Source organism: Rhinichthys klamathensis, unplaced genomic scaffold, assembly GCF_029890125.1.
Source record: "Rhinichthys klamathensis goyatoka isolate OS25496 unplaced genomic scaffold, OSU_Roscu_1.1 h1tg000098l_1, whole genome shotgun sequence".
Classification (NCBI taxonomy): Eukaryota; Metazoa; Chordata; class Actinopteri; order Cypriniformes; family Leuciscidae; genus Rhinichthys; species Rhinichthys klamathensis.
The window spans coordinates 7,428,832-7,447,475 of NW_026606637.1; the positions used below are offsets into that span (position 1 = coordinate 7,428,832).

Genomic DNA, 18,644 nt, shown 5'->3' on the forward strand with positions numbered 1-18,644 from the left:
GGGAAAATATGATGTCTTTAAAGGAACTGTCCATTTGTGTGTTAAATGTGTTTGAATTGAAAGACACAATAAAGTACATAAAAAAAAAATATATATATATATATATATACTGTATATATATATATATATATATATAAGAGACAGTGTAGAGAAAGAATTCTCTGATAACCGAGGCATTCCTTAATTAAAATGTCTTTATTACAAAAATGACATGTCCTAAACGGACAACTTTAAAACGCCTTATATATGTGTCTATATTGTCTATATTGTAGCCTCATTTAAGTTGATTTTCTGTATACTGTGTATTTATAAAGTCCAATAATGGTATTAGAGACTGTCAATGGTAATATCATTGTGTTCTTGTCGGTCAGTGTTGAGGATCTGTGTAACAACTGAGGCTTAGCCTGACAGTTAGCCTGCCCTGGACCAGGCTAGTTTCCCAGCATAAGTTGCCAGGGTAACTGAGTTTGAACTTTTTTAAGTTTGATTTATGAAACCGAATCTACCAAAAATAAGCTTGACTAACCGAAATAAGCCTGGCTTATACTCTAATCTTGGTTTATGGAACAGCCCCCTGGTATGTGGGCTGGGCCGGCTGAATTAACATCGTTTTTATTCATATCTTGCACATTTACTGGACTCAGATTGACCGTGGTCACTCTTAATAACACCACTCACATGGCCACATATAATCGCAATAAGCTCAGTGTTTTGTTACTTTTGATAATAAGCAATGTGTAATCTTTCAAATTATGTCTATTTGATCACGAAATGTAAACAACAAATGCCGTTTTGGCGCTCTTAGATGTGGCTCGACAGATATCACTGTATGCATGCGGCAGCGCGGAGCGCGATCATCTCTTCCTCAGTTACAGAATGAATGGACACCCAAAGGTATGTTGAAAGATACAGTATACTTACTGAAAGGCATCATAACTCGTGTAAACACTCAATCAGTGTTTCAACAGCGGAAATACATCAAACAAAACGCTTAGTTTTTCACATAGCTTTATATTTACCTCAGGCAAGTCATTCAGTGTCCACAGCTTGCTGGTTTGCTAACTCTTTCACTAAATAAATGCTATATATTAGCCTATATATTATATTTTACTTAACCTGTTTATGATATCTTGATTATTTAATGTATGTTTAAAATAGTTGTCATGAAAATAACAGCAACTGTGTAAATTATTATATAACAATAACAAATTAGAGTAAAAACATGTTAATGCAAAAATTGCCTTATGTGCAGTTTACATGTTTTCATACAATTTGTTATTTGAGTGTTGATTATTATTATATCATTTAGGCTAAAAGTCTAGGCTTGTTAAGTAAGGGCTGTAGTTTACAGCATTAGCAGATAATTTTGTTATCCTTGAGAAACGTTTACTTGTAATTTAATTAATTTAAAGACAAGGACACAATTGGTTCATTAAAGCACTGTTTAATAAAAAATAAAAGCAATTTTAGCTTTCTAAACCCCCCCACCCCACCGAAATGAACCGAACCGAACCGAGACCTCAAAACCGTGGGACGAACCGAACCGTCAGGTTTGTGTATCGTTACACCCCTATGGACTAGCGTAGGGAATAGTGAATGAGGGTTTAGGGGGCGATTTCGGAATCAGCCTATCACTTGTTTCTGCCTCTTCTTCGCTTATTTTTGGCGGGCAAAGAGTTAACATGTTAATTATTTACCCGCCATTGATGGAATTTTCAGGCTTTCTGTGTTTTCACTGTTATGCGGTAGGGGGCGCTATTATTATATTACTTTTTAAAGGGTACAGAATCTCTCTATCAATACCATAGACAGTATAAGAAGTGGACAGAGCCATCTCATTGGAACTCAGTTGAAACAGTTGAAGCCCATTTTTAGCGATTTTTGAGCACTTCCGTTCCTGACGCGCAGACTCAAACCGACTCAAACTAAGCTTGATGACGTTAGCAACCTGTCTGACAGACGTGAATCTTCTAGTAGCTGTGCGTGAAAATTGCCAACGTTAATCTTGCAGAGACGGGGAACTTGAGCAAAGAGTTCTTTGGCGTGAGTGAGCAGGAGTAAGTATTCCGTTGCTTTTATGGACTCATTATCTATGGGCTTCTCCCTTGACGGGACGTCCCCCCGATTGCCTGCGAGCTTCTCCTCCTGTCTGTACGGTAATTTCTGTACAGCGCGACAGAGAGTCGAGTGGTTATGACGCAATCGTTAGCCTATTTTTACTAAATCTGTTTCTACGGGGCCATAATGGAGTCTTTAAACGCCTCAGATGTAAAGTTATTTGCTGTCAAAGTGACGCCAAAATGAATGGGAGTCAATGGAAATGCTAACGCAAGTGAAGTTCTGCTACAACATGGCGCCACCCGGCCGGCTTCAACTTCCGGTCGATGGATTACCCCCTTGATCAATACACATGGGACACGATTTTCTCCGCTTTTTGTTCAAAATGCTTTTTTATAAAACTTACCTACATTCAATTGTGAAAACTTACCCACATTCTAAAACACAGTGCTCAACTTAAAAAAAAAAAAAACATGCCTCTATACTTTTTTTGTTTTGTCATTCCTCTATGGAGACAGATTAGTTCCTCTGCCTTGCGCTTTGCATTTTTTAAACGTAAAAACATGTTCTGTATAATCCCCCTAACTTGATTAATTTATTATTAAGACCTATTGTAAATGTAAATGCCGGAAATAGAATGAAATTGTGCAGTTCACTTTTCTGTCCATGCATGCCTTATAGTTAACCCAGGATAACCTTTTATCTAGAACATCTTTAAATATTCAAACCACAAGAATTATTACATACAGTGCAGTATGTCAAAAAAACAATATCTTCAGACAGAACTGCAGTGGCATTTATTTTTGAAAAACCTGTCCCATGTGTCCTCAAAATCCAAGTTTTATGTCTCCTTGCAAATGCCCGGAACAGCAATGGTACTTTCTGAGTGCATTGTAGCTGGTATTCATATCCATTAATTAATTTCAGCTGTCAAAGCAAGCAGAAAATCACTCTAATTCAAAGACTAGCTGAGATGTCATTTGCTTTTCATACTTGCTTTTCATTATTTCATAGTCTAGTATCCATAAATTATTCAATCTAAGCATTTTACATCATAGATTATTTATGCTTTGTAGCACTTTGACAAATTGTATTGTGACAGCGGTGCCAATGGAGAATTCTTGAGAACTGGATATGAAGGGAATGTCATTCAAATTCATTCAGGGTTTGGGGACGATTCAGTGTGATGTGTTCTGTAATAAACATTCCCCAGTCCCAGTGTTTACAACGGTTCCCTCATAGCACATGATAATCAATTGTTTATATCAAGGTTTCAATTCACTTTCTTCACAAACCCCGGCGTAAGAAATTTTCACCCTGAGCGAATATAAATTGAACTCGACAACGGGTGACAGCAGAGTAGAAATAGCACTGTTTATGTTTATCTTTGCTTTAGGTTTTGTTTCTTTTCATTGCAGAGGAGAATGCTGGGTACGTCCCACCCCGTTGAGCGAGCCAGTGTTTAAGTGGGCTCCTGGGACGCCGAGAGATTTGAGCACAAACAGTAAACTCTCTTATGAAATCTGCCTGCAATCTTACACTCATTGGCGTTCTCTTTCTTTATTTTCATGAGAGGCTCTTCCTAAGGTCACCCAGCAGTACAGAACGTCGATCCGCCAATCGAAGATGTGGGTCGTGCACGGCACGTCTCCTCCCAGGCTGTTTAAAGCACTTAAAGGCGGGTTGTGTACAGAAAATAGTGGGAGTATGTATACATTATTTGAGTATTATGGAATTGAATGTGCATTTTTTCTGCCAATACCACTCAAACACATCCACAAATGTAGTGATGCTGTTCTTTGAAATATTACTGACCTATTGGTGATTCTCATCTCATTTTTCTTCTATCAGCGACAAGTCGGATCTGCAATGGCAGGCCGTGGCCACTAGGGAGTAACAAAAAATTGTCTTCAAATATTGATTCTTAAACCCAAAGTGATGTTGGGTCAGACAATGTATCAGGTTCATCTTCAGAGCCCAGCAGCCTCTCGGGAGGACGAAGGCTGACAAGCGACAAGTCTTCATTCGTTGTCGGCATCCAGATTTAGCGTATTTCTCCTTCCCAGGAGAGCCTTTTTTGATGGATCTGTAGATAAACATATGGCAAAGACGCAAACATGCACACCTTTGCAGAAAAATATGACAAAATGTTCACAGTATTCATGTGCACGTCCAGTTGACCATTTGAAACGAGAACAGGATACGCTTTCTCCAATAGTAAAAGACCTAAAAATACACCCAGCCCATCCCAGGAGAGGGCTGGTGGTATCCTGGGCTTCAGTAATGAGAATTCAAGATGGCACTCAACCCCATGTCCCAAAGCTCAACACTGGAATCACAGTGGTTCTGATACATTCATCACAGCTCACAAAGCAGACGGCTGGAGTCTGAAGGGGCTTTGAAGCCTGGAAGACGTCTGGGCAGGCCCAGGGCGAGCCTAGCGTACAGGGCTGTCTTGAAGAGAGAAACCCTCATTCAACACTTCACAAGCCACCAGAGCCCTAAGAAAGCTGTTTTACAGAAATACAAAGATAAAGGCACAATGTGCAGCGTCTTTTTTGCAAGTTCGATCCAACCCAGGAAAAGGTAAAGCTCAGCAAGAGTGAATAAAAGGGCCGATTAGAGTTAAGAATTCCAGTTTAGTTTAAGTTGTGGAGTCTGTGGAGGAACTCATTGAGATTAGAAAATCAATGATGAATAGTGGAGCTGATTCTATTTCAAACTTTATTACATTGCAGTATTGGGCATGAGTTATGCCTCTTCACATCAGAGCTTATCTTTAAACATGTTCATAATCTCAGTCTGCACATTGCTAGCCTGTTTTCAGAACTTCACAAAGTACTTTTGAGAGCTTCACAGTTCAACAAAAAAAAAAAAATAGAAAGTTAAAAACAAGGTAGTTCCTTGTTTAAAAGTGCACTAAGTAACTTACTGGTTATGTTTCACTGGCAGATAAAACAATGGCCTTGGACTTTATACTGATACCTAGTGGCGTGGATGTCTTTGTTTTTTATGCAGATGTATTTGGCACCCTGTTATTATTTTATTCTGAAACCAACAGTGTCTGGTAATGGGGGGTTGCCATTTGGTGTGTTCAACTTGATGCGGCGCTGTGCAGACCGATGTATGACATCAAAGTACCGCAAGAGCGATTAGAGAGTAGATGGCTCTGCTTTATAATCGCTCTCACTGTACTTTGATGTCATACACACGATCAGTTTGTGTATCGCCGCTTCAAGTTGAAGACACCTAATTAGTTGTATTCAAAGAGTCATGTGATCTCGACATGATGGTCCCCATGAGGCTCCGATCTACCATTTATTAAGTCATTGCCATTTTAAACATATTTGTCAGTTGTTGTTGTTTTTTATTTAGATGTTAAATCTAGTATAAAAAAACTTAGCGCACTTTTAAGTGGTTTGTAGATCTTTTTACAGAGTAACAGATGTTTTTAGCCAGCTGTTAGTTTTAAAAGTTTTTGAAGGGAATTGCATCTGTAAAGCTCACATTACGTAACATTTTTACAGCTAGAAAGAGCTGTATTTTTACTGTAGTTTACCATTTTTTACTGATGTCTACTTCACTTGCATTTCTACTTTGGATTTGCGGAAGGAAGCTTTATAAATATTTCTCTCTTGAATTCCATCTTACACCAACAGTAAAAGACTAGAAAACAAAAAATGTCTCCATATAATCTTATATAGTGCAACAACAACAAAAATCGCCCATTCATTTTTAAATTGTTGTTATGATCCTATTCAGAAACCCTAATTAGAAGTGAAAAATTACTTAAAGGGTTAGTTCACCCAAAAATGTAAATTCTTTCATTAATTACTTACTCTCATTCCAAACACGACTTAAAGACTTTCGTTCATCTTCGTAACAAATGAAGATCTTTTTGATGAAATCTGAGAGCTTTCTGTCCCTCCATTGACAGCTACGCAACTACCACTTTGACGCTTCAAAAAGTTCATAAAGAGATCGTAAAACTAATCCATATGAATTGAGTGGTTTAGTCAAAATATTCTGAAGAGACTCGATCACTTTATATGATGAACAGATTGAATTTAGGCTTTTATTCACATATAAACATTCATCAACTCACACATCAGTGGTAAACGGAAGCTCAAGAATGTTTGCTTGATGTGTGAGAACCAATGAGGTTCATTCTCATGTGTTACGCAAGTTCGATTGAGCTTCTGTTTATGTTCGCTGATATGTAAATAAAAGAGTAAATTCAATCTGTTTATCATATAAAGTGATCGTGTCTCTTCAGAAAATTTGGACTAAACCCCACAATTCATATAGATTAGTTTTACGATCTCTTTATGAACTTTTTAAAACGTCAAAGTGTCAGTTGCGTAGCTGTCAATGGAGGGACAAAAAGCTCTCAAATTTCATCGAAAATATCTTAATTTGTGTTCCAAAGATTAGCGAAAGTCTTACAGTTTTGGAATGACGTGAGGATGAGTAATTAATGACAGAATTTTCATTTTTGGGTGAACTAACCCTTCAACATTTTCAGGGTAATGACCTGACCAAGAGAAGCAAATTGACAATAATTTGTGAATCGCACATTCAGAGCAATCCTCTCCCTACTCGTGAATATAAAGTTTGCTGTGTGCTGGAAAGCGGATAAACAGTGTTAAACTACTGTCTCATCGTCATCAACCTGACTAACTTGCACAGAGACACACAAGCTCCCAGCCAGGTCTTAACTGTCCATAGTTTGTCCCTCAAGTCCCACATACTATAATCTCTCTCACACATGCACACACATACACACTAGAGCCGATGGAAATCCAGAAATTCACTTTCAGCTGATGGATACAGTCTCTCACATGAGCACCTGTGTGTCCAGCATCTTCAGTCGAACCTCAGGTTTATATAGAGATCCTTGTCCATCCTTATTATCTTCTGTCAAAACAAGGCAGCCATCTATAGTCTACAATAAGTTTGTCTATCTTTCGCTTGTACGGAATCATCCTTAATGTCAGTGTCTTAAACAAGATGGTCTCCTTTAGGGGTTGTTGAGGCATCTTGGGCCTCTTGGTAAGGCAGCCATGTTCTTGCTATCGTGTGACCTACGAATAAAAAGAGAGGTAGATTAAGGAACGCTATGGCACAATAACTCAACGCATTCTCATCCTTTGGCGTCATATAGGTGACGCCATATGACATTTCGTCGAAATCTTACGCACATGGCATCCTTTAGCGTCAATATAACACGCACTGTTATGGGTAGGTTTAGGTCTGGGGTAGGGTACGGTTATGACGCCTTGGGATCTGCGTCTCATATTCACGCTAAACGATGCCATGTGCGTTGGATTTAGACGCGAGTCACCTGTATGACGCCTTGGGTTCTGCATCTCATATTGATGCTAAAGGATGCCATGTGCGTAAGATTTCAACGAAATGTACAAAGCGTCACATGTATGACGCCAAAGGATGAGAACGGGCTGAATAACTAGAATGGCAAAACTTTGCTTTGAGATGTTTGAAAAGGCCTGTTAGAGACATAACGTATAATATATATATTATGCCATAGCATAATAATTTTGAAGAAGGAAGGGTTGGTGCTAGACAGTGTTTTGACTGTGGAAAAGGCTAGAATTCATGTTTTTGGAACGTGAATAAGTGTAAAATAGTTTTCGAGCTTGATTTCTCTTAAATGTAACTTGACAAAGAAAAAGTAAAGCTTTACAAGACAAGTTATGGATTCATGAGTCAAATTCTTTCTGCTACCCCCTTTTGGAATGGTGAAGAACGGTAAGTGGCTCTGATCACCATTACAAGGCTTATTCACAGCAACAAAAATAATTTTCTTAAATCAATAATATCAGTGCATTAACTAATGTTAACAGATACAAATTTGGATCTTAATGTATTTAGTAAATGTTGAGATTAACATTGATTATAAGTAGGGCTGTCAAATGATTAATCACGATTAATCCCATCCAAAATAAAAGTTTTTTTTACATAATATATGTGGGTGCACTGTGTATAATTATTTTGTATATATATATAAATACACATACATGCATGTATATTTAAGAAAAAAATATTATTTATATATAAAATATTTATATTTATATATAATATAAATTATATATAAATCTATATACATGAAAATATTTCTTAAATATATACAAGCATGTGTGTGTATTTATATATATAAAATAATTATACACAGTGCACCCACATATATTATGTAAAAAAAACTTTTATTTTGGATGTGATTAATCACGATTAATCATTTGACAGCCCTAATTATAAGTACTTTAGAAGTATTGTTTATGTTAACTGATGGAGTTAAAGCTGCAGTCCGTAGTTTTTCCTCTTTGTCGCCATCTCTGTTCGACATCGGCAATTGCAGTTATTCGCGGAATTATCAACTTTACGTGGGTTGTTCCTCGACACTAGCCTGGTCCCACCAGACTCTCGTACATTTCATTTGTGCAGAGTCTGGCCTCGCTCCATTGACAAGCGTTAACTTCCTTGTAGGCGGGTACTCTGTTGAAGTTTAAAACTATTGGATCTGCACAGAGTTACTCTGGATCTGCCATAACCAATCGCTGACGTTTGGTCGTGACGTATGACGAATTAAACCACTCAAACTAGCACACGACATCAACATCATCGTTCTCAGCCACTCCCTCTGTTCGCTGATTGGAGCGGTAAAAAAATGACCGGAGAAAACCAAAGAATACACCACAAACCCAGACGTAGTACTGAAGGAAAATGAAAATTGAGCGGAAGTACGTAGCAGGGCGGAGCCAGGCTAGCTCGGCACGGCACAGCGTGGATGAATCCAATGTTTTGAAGAGAATGTGCGGCTGTCAGTCACCGCGCCGGTGTGGATACTGTCATTCGGAATCACAGATTCTACTTTTTGGAAGTATGACCAACAAGAATTTTCACCGGAAAATGTCATCTGAACAAGTAAGTAATATCTACTTTTGTTCTGACCAACTAAGGGGGAAAAAAGCATTGCAGTAAATCACAGTGATTAAATCTAACGATTGCTTATCTTATCACGCCAAACCATGCAAATTATAATTTGTTCAAATTGTTAATGTTAACAACATCAGCATTGCGTGACTACATTTAATGCCCTTCCGATATTTATCCTTGTTTTCACATGGGCCCGGTTGCAGTCTCTTTTTTTCTGTAGCCACTCCGAAGTCAGAAGTCTTTTGCATTTTACAACGGGTGAATCTCCAGTTGTCACTGATGATTGTTGTTTGAACCTTTCTGGATCCACCATCAAATTGATAAGTTTAATTATATCAAGTGCTGTGAGAAAAGACTATAAATATCCACCTCCAACATCTTCACACGCAATATAGCTTATACTAGCCAAGACACCTTCTTTATGTGTACAGATTTGACGTAATGACGCAAAGACATGCTCGAATTTCCCGCGGAAATCCACCAGTACTACTGGAATTAAAAACATTCTTACAAGCTTACAATTTTGAATCAAGCTAAGGCAAGCCAAAATAAATTTTTGAGCAAGTACATAACCAGCATAACTATCTAGTTTTGAACACTGGCTGGTTATGTATTTTGGATAATTTTTAACCCAAAAAAGTTACGGACTTTAGCTTTAACTGTAACAAATGAAATCTAATTATAATGTGTTACCATAAGTTCCTTTAGTGTTGGAAAGGAAAATGAAGCTGTATAGCAGGCAGCTGTACCACAGAAAGGCAGACAGTGGAGAAGGATAATAAAAACAAAAAGGAGAGATATTAAGCAGAGGGTACAGGAGGTGAATGTAAAGATATAAGAAGGCAGATGGAAAGAGACAAAGAGAAAACACAATATGTATCCTGGCGCATCGCCACAATCTCCAGTGACAAGTGCACTGAAGCCTGCTGGTTACTGTTCCATTTCCACCTCTATTAAATACAGAATTAATGCTCACTGGAGTAAGATACTCCCTCCCGCCTCCCATCTGTGCCTCAACGCAGCCCATTGGCCTCCTGAGGGGGCAGTAGGCAGGGCTTAGCCAATTGACAATCAGCTCAGCCAATAATGGACTCAACAAACAGAGTCATTAATCCTGAGTGAAAGACCCAGAGCCGTCATTCATTTCTCGTCTCTCCCTCTTACCAATTTAATTAGGACTCTTAATTTGAAAGCCTCAGTGGAGCTCATTGCCATAATGCATTTTAATGAACACAACAGATGTTCTGCTGTTACTTTATAACTCTGAGCAATTATTCTTATGGCAGTTGTGTGTTCTCATACACCGTTATTTCTTTAATACTTCACCTGTATGTCACACCTGCACGAAACAGCCGTCACCCCGGCATTTACTGAACAAACCTCATCTCACCAATCTCAAATTCATTTACATTTTTAGCTTGAATATAGACATTTTGAGGCATTGAACCATGGGTTCAGATATGAAGATGACCTGGTGCACAAAATGTAGTCAATTTTAAAGTTTGCTTTCATGTCAAAGCTAGCATGGACCAACAATGTTGTCCATGCATGTTCGTCTATTTGCTCGTTTTTTTTTTTTTTATTCTCCTTTGCCCTTTGAACGTTTCCTCTGTGCTACTGAAGTCTTCAGGGATTTATTCTCTGAGCCACAAATTCTGTGGAGTAACTCTGAAATGTTATTTATCTCCAAGCTTTGCTCATTCTTTAATAAGTCTCTTTTAGAAAGTTTGAGTGATGTGTCTGCATATAACTTTCAGTAAAAAGAAGTCAATATAGTGCCCATAAAACAAGTGAACATTTGAAAAGGTATGTTTTTATTGTTTTACATATCTTAAATGACAATTTTATTTCATAACATACCACTTCTTGTACTCTTCATACTCTCGCTTCAGAGAACCCTCTTACAAAAGTAAGGCCTCAACAAAATGCTGCTTTGAAGAACGGTTTGCCTGAGAAAAAAGCTTTGGGAGAAGGGCTCCTCAAAGAAACGCCTTCTGAGAATACTCCCGGGGAGTGTTTTGATGGCATAGTAGCTCTTAGAAAGGTCTGTTTAAAAGGTACTTTTATGGCAAAAGGTTTTCAGATGCCTCTTTTACCATGGTCAAAAGACACTTTAGGTGCCAACCTGGGTCTGCACGTGTCTGAATGTAACCAGCCTTGAAAAGGATAGTTTACCTAAAAATTCAAATTCTGTCATCATTTGCACACCCTCATGTCGTTCCAAACCAAGACTTGGGTTAATCTTCGAAACACAGATATTTTCAATGAAACCTGAGAGATTTCCGTCCCTCCATTGATAGTCCAGGTAACCAAAACTTACGAGTAGGGCTGTGCGTTTAATTGAAATCGTAATAAAATCACAATGTGAGAATGCGAGATTTCTAAACCGCAGAAAGGACTATTTTTGCCTCAATCTGAATGCAGCGTGCCTAAATCTAGCACGAGAACTGAACAGAGCGTGTTTATCTTTACGACATTTAAGAAGAAATCACAGAATAAGGACAACATCCGTGGTTTAGGAATATTTTGGATACAAGAGAGATGATGTATCACAGAGCAAGGTAATTTGCAAGACCTGTCAAACTATCATTGCGGCAAAACAGAGTAGAGAGCGACTCGGTTACTAACGTAACCTCGGTTCCCTGAGAGGAGGCAACGAGTATTGCGTAAGTAGCTTACGCTATGGGAAAACTCCTTTTCTCGAGAAATATTGAAGTCTTTATGTAAAACGCATTGCAGCTGCACAGCACACAGCAATGAGCGAGGCAGCTCGGTCATTGGCTGTGCTGCGGCAACTGCACGAACCTATGACAGGGCGACTCTGAACCCGCTTCCAATGAGCGTGCTTCGCGCCCGCGCGCGTCAGAGCCCGCCAAGATGGGCGTGGCCAATGGCTATATATTGGGCGCCCCGTCGTCTGAGGTCTTTAGGTTCAATCGACTGAAGCGAACTGACCAAGCACAAGCACGGCAGCTTACGCAATACTCGTTCCCTCCTCTCAGGGAACCGAGGTTATGTTAGTAACCGAGTCGTTCCCTTTCGAGAGGTTCCTCCTATTGCGTAAGTACCTTACGCTATGGGAACACCATGTAAAACGCCGTGCGTGCTGACTTCGCACTATTAAGCCAGAGGCAGATGCCTGAGCCTTTAAGCAAAGTGATTATCCAACGAGCCTTTATAAGGGACAATGTAGAACGGCCCAATGGGCATCCAGAAGAAACACACAAGCACATTTTTATGTACTGATATGCATGAAAAACCCTCTAAGTCAGTCAGAGACGGACCCTATAAGGGAGGAGATAATGCTCAGCATATACACACTCCAGCCTATGCATAGTTAGACCGACAGTATGTTGGAATGCAATGAGGGGACCTGTAGGTTATAAAACCTGATAAATGTTGACGGTGAGGCCCAGCCTGCTGCCGCACAAATATCTTGAATGGGTATCCCACTCGACCACGCCCACGAGGAGGCCATGCCTCTCGTAGAGTGAGCTCTGATGCCCAAGGGGCACTGAAGGCCCTTGGCTTCATAAGCCAGCGCTATAGCATCAACTATCCAGCGCGATATTCTCTGCTTTGAAACAGCGAGACCTTTGGTGCGGCTGCCAAAGCATACGAATAATTGCTCTGTCTGTCTGAACAGGGCAGAACGGTCCAAATATACTCTGAGCGCCCTGACCGGGCAGAGTAAATTAGCGTCGCTTTCGTCTGCTGGAGACGATAGCGCGGCCAGAGATATCACCTGTGCTCTGAAGGGTGTAGAGAGCACCTTAGGAATATACCCGTGTTTCGGCCTAAGGACAACTCTGCTGTCGTTAGGTCCAAATTCCAGGCAGGCAGCGCTTGATGACAGGTGCAGGTCGCCCACTCTCTTGACTGAGGCGAGAGCCAGCAAGAGAGCAGTTTTGAGCGAGAGCTGTTTAAGGTGCACAGTTCGGAGGGGTTTGAACAGGGCACTCTTGAGTGCATCCAGGACCGTGGCCAGGTCCCAGATCGGCACTGAAGGGGGGTGTGGGGGATTTATCCTCCTGGCGCCTCTCAGGAAGCGAACAACTAGGTAGTTTTTCCCTTGTGTGCGTCCTTCTACAGGATCGTGTGATGCCGCTATGGCAGCCACATATACTTTGAGCGTGGAGGGGGTGCGGCCTGCCTCCAACAGCTCTTGTAAGAAAACGAGCACGCTCGGTACCTCGCATGTCTCAGGGTTCAGGTTCCTGGATTTACACCAGTCACTGAACACCTTCCATTTCTGGGCATACAAGCGCCTCGTAGAGGGCGCTCGCGCCTCAGTGATGGTTCTCAACACTCCACTGGGGAGGTTCCCGGGAACCCGTTGAGGGGCCATGCATGGAGGGCCCACAGATCGGGGCGGGGATGGAGGATCGTCCGGTTGGCCTGCCTGAGGAGGTCTAACCTCAGCGGAATCGGCCATGGGGCGGATTGCATCATCTGTATCAGTTCTGGAAACCACGTCTGGTTCTTCCAGAGTGGGGCTACCAGGAGCACTGCACATCTCTCCTCCCTGATCCGACTGATGACCTGAGGTAGCATCGCGATCGGAGGGAAGGCATACAATGGGCGGCTCGGCCAGATTTGGGCGACCGCGTCTGTGCTCTTTGAAAAGAAGAGAGGGCAGTGCGCATTTTCCTTGGAGGCAAAGAGGTCGACCTCTGCTCTGCCAAAGGTTCGCCATAACCACTGAATCGTCAGGGGGTGGAGAGACCATTCTCCTGGGAGAACTTTGTCTCTGGACAGCATGTCCGCTCCCTGGTTCAGGACACCTGGCACATGCGCTGCTCTCAGCGAGCGCAGGTTGCGCTGGGACCATAGGATGAGTTCCCTGGCCATCGAGTGCAGGGAGCTCGACCTGAGTCCAACCTGGCGATTTATATATGAGACTACCGTCATGTTGTCCGTTCGGACCAGGACGTACTCGTCCTTCAGGTACGGAAGCAGGGCTCTGAGAGCCAAAGCGACCGCTTTCAATTCCAGACAGTTTATATGTAGGCGCTTCTCCGGGTTTGACCACAAGCCGGAGACAGGCCTGCCCTCGTAAAGGGCCCCCCAACCTATTTTGGAGGCATCTGTCGTGATCATTTTTCTCCTTGTGTTCACGCCCAAACTCACACCGGACTGATACCAGTCGACAGCTTTCCAGGGCGTCAAGGCTTTTATGCAGCCGTGATTCGCTCTGATTAAAAAGTGGACCGAGGGCCACACGTGAGTGGGGACACGGCTTTTGAGCCAGCGTTGGAGAGGTGTGCAGCAATCCTAGCTGGAGTACAGCTGATGCCGAGGCCATGAGACCGAGCATCCTTTGAAATCGCTTGACGGGGCGCGCGCGCCCGCTCTGAACGATGTTGCAAGGCGCCGGATAGTGAGCGCGCGCTCTGATGAGAGGCGCGCCGTCATCTGCACTGAGTCTAGCACTATTCCCAGAAAAGAAATATTCTGGCTGGGGGATAGCATGCTCTTTGCAAAATTGATTCTTAGACCCAGGCATTCTAGATGGCTGATAATCCAAGACCTGTGTGTCATTAACTGACTCTCTGATTGTGCTAGGACTAGCCAATCGTCGAGGTAATTCAGTATTCGCACTCCCCGGGGGGAAAGTGCTGCATCCATACATTTCGTGAATGTACGGGGGGCCAGTGATAGGCCCAAGGGTAGCACTGTGTACTGGTATGACTGTCCCTCGAAAGCGAATCTCAGAAAAGGCCTGTGATGAGGCGCTATCGGAATGTGAAAGTAAGCGTCTTTCAGATCCACTGATAGAAACCAATCCCCCGGGCGAACTTGGGCGAGGATATGTTTGGTTGTTAACATTCTGAACGAGCGAATCATTAAAGCTTTGTTCAGATGTCTGAGATCTAGAATGGGGCGGAGACCACCATCCTTCTTCGGGACGAGAAAATAGCGGCTGTAAAAACCTGCCTCGCTCATAGAGGGAGGAACTGTTCCTATAGCGCCCTTCTCTATCAGTTTGAGCATCTCGGTGCGTAGAACATGTGAAACATCTTTTCTCACTTTCGTCTCGACCACCGCTGAGAAGCGGGGTGGTCTGCGAGCGAATTGAAGCGAGTAACCGTGTTTTATTATGTTCAAAACCCATTTCGGCATGTCGGGGATATTTTCCCAAGCTTTCGTTCGCACAGATATGGGCTGAATGCTGGCTGGGGGCGTGTCGCAGTGACGTATGGCTCCCGCCGGCGAATCGCCTTGTGCTAATACTGAGCTTACAGCTCTCAGAGGCGCGGGCGCGCGCTGAGCAGCTTTGTTGAATGCCGAGTGCAGGGGTGCGTGTGAGATTACAGGCACGCTCGCCACATCCGTAATGCTCACAGCGTGAGGTTGAGAAATGTTTAAGACTGTATGGACAGTGCTTATGGGTGGGGGTGCATAGACTGTGGTAGGCACGCGCGCCACTTTCATAAAACTTCCCGCTCGTGGCGGGAGGTTTTTGGCCATATAAACAGGGTTTGTGAGTAGGGGTGCGTGCATGACAGCGGGCACACGCGCTACCCTGATAGAATTTCCCGCTTTTACTGGGGAAGTGTTTATAACTGTGGGAACAGTGCTTATGTGTAGTGGTGCATACATGACAGTGGGCACACAATCTACATTTATGGGGCGTCCAGCCTGAGCTGGGGAAGCATTTGGCACTGCTTTGACAGTTTTGATATGTGGGAATGTGAACTTTAGTGTGGACACGTGACCCCTTAATGACACAGGCAGAAAATGGCTCTTTATGTGATTTCTGTGTGTCGCCGTTAAAACGGCGTTTGTTTGCAGGTGAGCGAGCTGTGCGGCTGGCCCATTGGCTGCTGTACAGACATTGCCAGCCGCCTGTAAGGGGACTGGGTAATGCTTTAAACGTTTTGGAGAGAGTGGTCCGGCTTTTGCGAGACATGCGCACTCTCTTTTCCTCCCTGTAGCTAGGAAGACTTACGAGGCTCCGGGTTCAGCACAATCTTGGGCCGAGGTCCCCGTCGCTTGGGCGGTTGCCTCCTGTTGGCGGAGCGAAGTCAGTTTCAGGTCTGGGCTGAGAGACGGGAGGTGCCGTCTTGACTCGCTGCTGCTGAGGCGGCTTTTGGCGGCTCTGCGATGGGCTGGAGCGCTTGGGCAGGAATAGCCTGCGAATCCTTCCGGGCTTCGGTGAAGCGTTCAGCGAACTCTTTCACCGCTGGTCCGAACAGGCCGCTTTGGGAGATAGGCACGTCGAGGAACGACGCCTTATCTGCATCCTTCATCTCTGTTAGCGTCAGCCACAGATGGCGCTCAAGGACAGTCAGGTTAGCCATGGCACGGCCGATGGATTGGGCGGTGGCTTTTGTGGCTCGCAGTGCTATGTCGGTGGCGCTGCGCAGGTCCTTGAACGTCTCAGGATCAGGTCCAGACTCGTCCATGGTGCGGAGAAGTTTGGCTTGAAAAACTTGGAGGACAGCCATGGAGTGAAGCGCTGACGCAGCTTGGCCAGCGGCGGCGTATGCGCGACCGGCGAGAGCTGAGGTAGATCGGCAAGGCTTCGAGGGATGAGAAGCTTTGGCTTTCCATCCAGTCGTCGGATGCAGCATCAAAGGAAAGGCTGTCATCCTTTTCGTCGTCATCCCCTGACACGCCAAACGAGACGAGACCCATCGCTCTGCTGGAGGGGTGCTGGTCCGCCTGTGTGAACTGGACTGGCGGCGGGGGAGTCCTCGGGTGGTGGTGAAGCACGCGGGGATTGGCCCGGCGTGACGTCACCACAAACCGCGTGCTCTGGCGGCCTCTGTGAGCGGCGCTTCTTCTTGCGCGGCTCAACTAGAGGGGATGGTAGCACGGTGGTGGTGGGCTCTTTCGCGGCGAAAGCGGCGAAGCGAGCACGCAGCTCGGTGAGGCCCAGGGCGTCACACTCGGGGCATCCGCCTCGAGTAAGGGCAGCCTCTGCGTGGTCCGGACCCAGGCAGCGAGTGCAGATAATGTGACGATCCCCGTCCGGAAGAAGGCCTCGACACGAGGCGTAGGAAGGCATTTGAAACAAGGCCTTGAATTTGCTCTTTTAGAAAAAGTGTCGCAGGGGCGAACACTTGATAGCTTGCAAAGGATATAGAGGTGATGCGCGCCGGATGGCTTAGCAGAAGGCGATCGAAGGCGGCTGAAGGCGCAGGCGTCCTCGTAGCAGTCCTGCTGTAGTCTTGTCGACGGCGGCGGCGAAAAGACTCCAAAAATCTGGAGGATCCAGCGAAGAGAATGGTCTTTGCTGAAGGAGATTAAATCTAAAGAACTCAGACGACGGGGCGCCCAATATATAGCCCTTGGCCACACCCATCTTGGCGGGCTCTGACGCACGCGGGCGCGAAGCACGCTCATTGGAAGCGGGTTCAGAGTCGCCCCGTCATCGGTTCGTGCATTTGCCGCAGCACAGCCAATGACCGAGCTGCCTCGCTCAATGCTGTATGCTGTGCAGCTGCAATGCGTTTTACATAAAGACTTCAATATTTCTCGAGAAAAGGAGTTTTCCCATAGCGTAAGCTACTTACGCTATAGGAGGAACCTCTCGAAAGGGAAAACGTTTTCTCGGTTAAAAACACGAGATGCAGGTCTGGACTTTCAATGGAGGGACAGAAACCTCTCAGGTTTCATTACAAATATCGTAATTTGTGTTTCAAAAATTAAACAAAGTCTTATGTGTTTGGAATGACATGAGGTTAATGAGATAATGACAGAATTTGTATTTTTGGGTGAACTATCCCTTTAACCCTTTGATGCGCAAGCTATGGATACCCCCTCTAATGCACAACATGGGTCTAAAAAGACCCGTATTCATTTCCTATGTTATTTCATGCATGGCTCGGCATTTTTTTGTTTCACCTTTTGAAATCACTTTATTTGAGCATTTTCTATTTCATGATCTATAAATTTCATGATTTATGAATATTCAAAATATCTTGTTTTCAATTATCACAAATTCATATTTTAATATTTCCTAGGTTTTGTGTAAATACATCAAGTTTACACACATGGGTCTAAAATGACCCATCTATGCAAACGTGATAAAACAAAAGAATAAAGAAAACTTTTTGTTAAAATAACCATTGTCACAGTTGTTTAGATCAACACATTTACTGTAACACTTAAAATATGTTTATTGGCCACTTTGTCACGCATAACACACATATAACCGATAACACTGAAATTGAACTGTAGTGTAGTGCAACTGTAGGGGGGATCTCCCCGCCACCAATGTGCAGCATCCACCCGGATGATGCGACATCAGCCATAGTGCACCAGAACGCCACCACACGACGGCTTATGTGACCGATAGCATTGATTTATGACCACAAATAAAAATTAATATGGAGGTACTGCCCAGGTAAGGTTTCTGCCGGACAGCACCAATATAATACTTGTATATATAACTTTCTATCGCAACTTTTATTTTGTTGACCTAGCTAACATTAGATAAAATAAAATATGTCGACCGCAAGCTAGCTAATAGTTTTGGACATGTTTCTCTTTTGCACTAGTAATGGATTTCAAGGTCAAGGTAACCTTAGCCTAAACGTTCAAATTTTAGGCTATATCTAGATGTCTTTCACAAAATATCAAATATTTTCTGTGACAAAAAATGTATTAAATAAAACTTACAT

General features: G+C 43.2%; 1 protein-coding gene across 1 annotated transcript in view; it reads right to left on the bottom strand.

Moving 5' to 3' along the window:
• Positions 1 to 6,961: 6,961 nt before the first annotated feature.
• Positions 6,962 to 18,644, bottom strand: part of tafa4b (TAFA chemokine like family member 4b) — a 58,793-nt gene continuing 47,110 nt past the window's right edge. Inside the window, exon 4 of the mRNA XM_056252829.1 lies at positions 6,962 to 7,142. Within this exon, the coding sequence (XP_056108804.1) occupies positions 7,131 to 7,142 (12 nt within the window). The 3' untranslated portion in view covers positions 6,962 to 7,130. The remainder of the gene's footprint in view (positions 7,143 to 18,644) is intronic.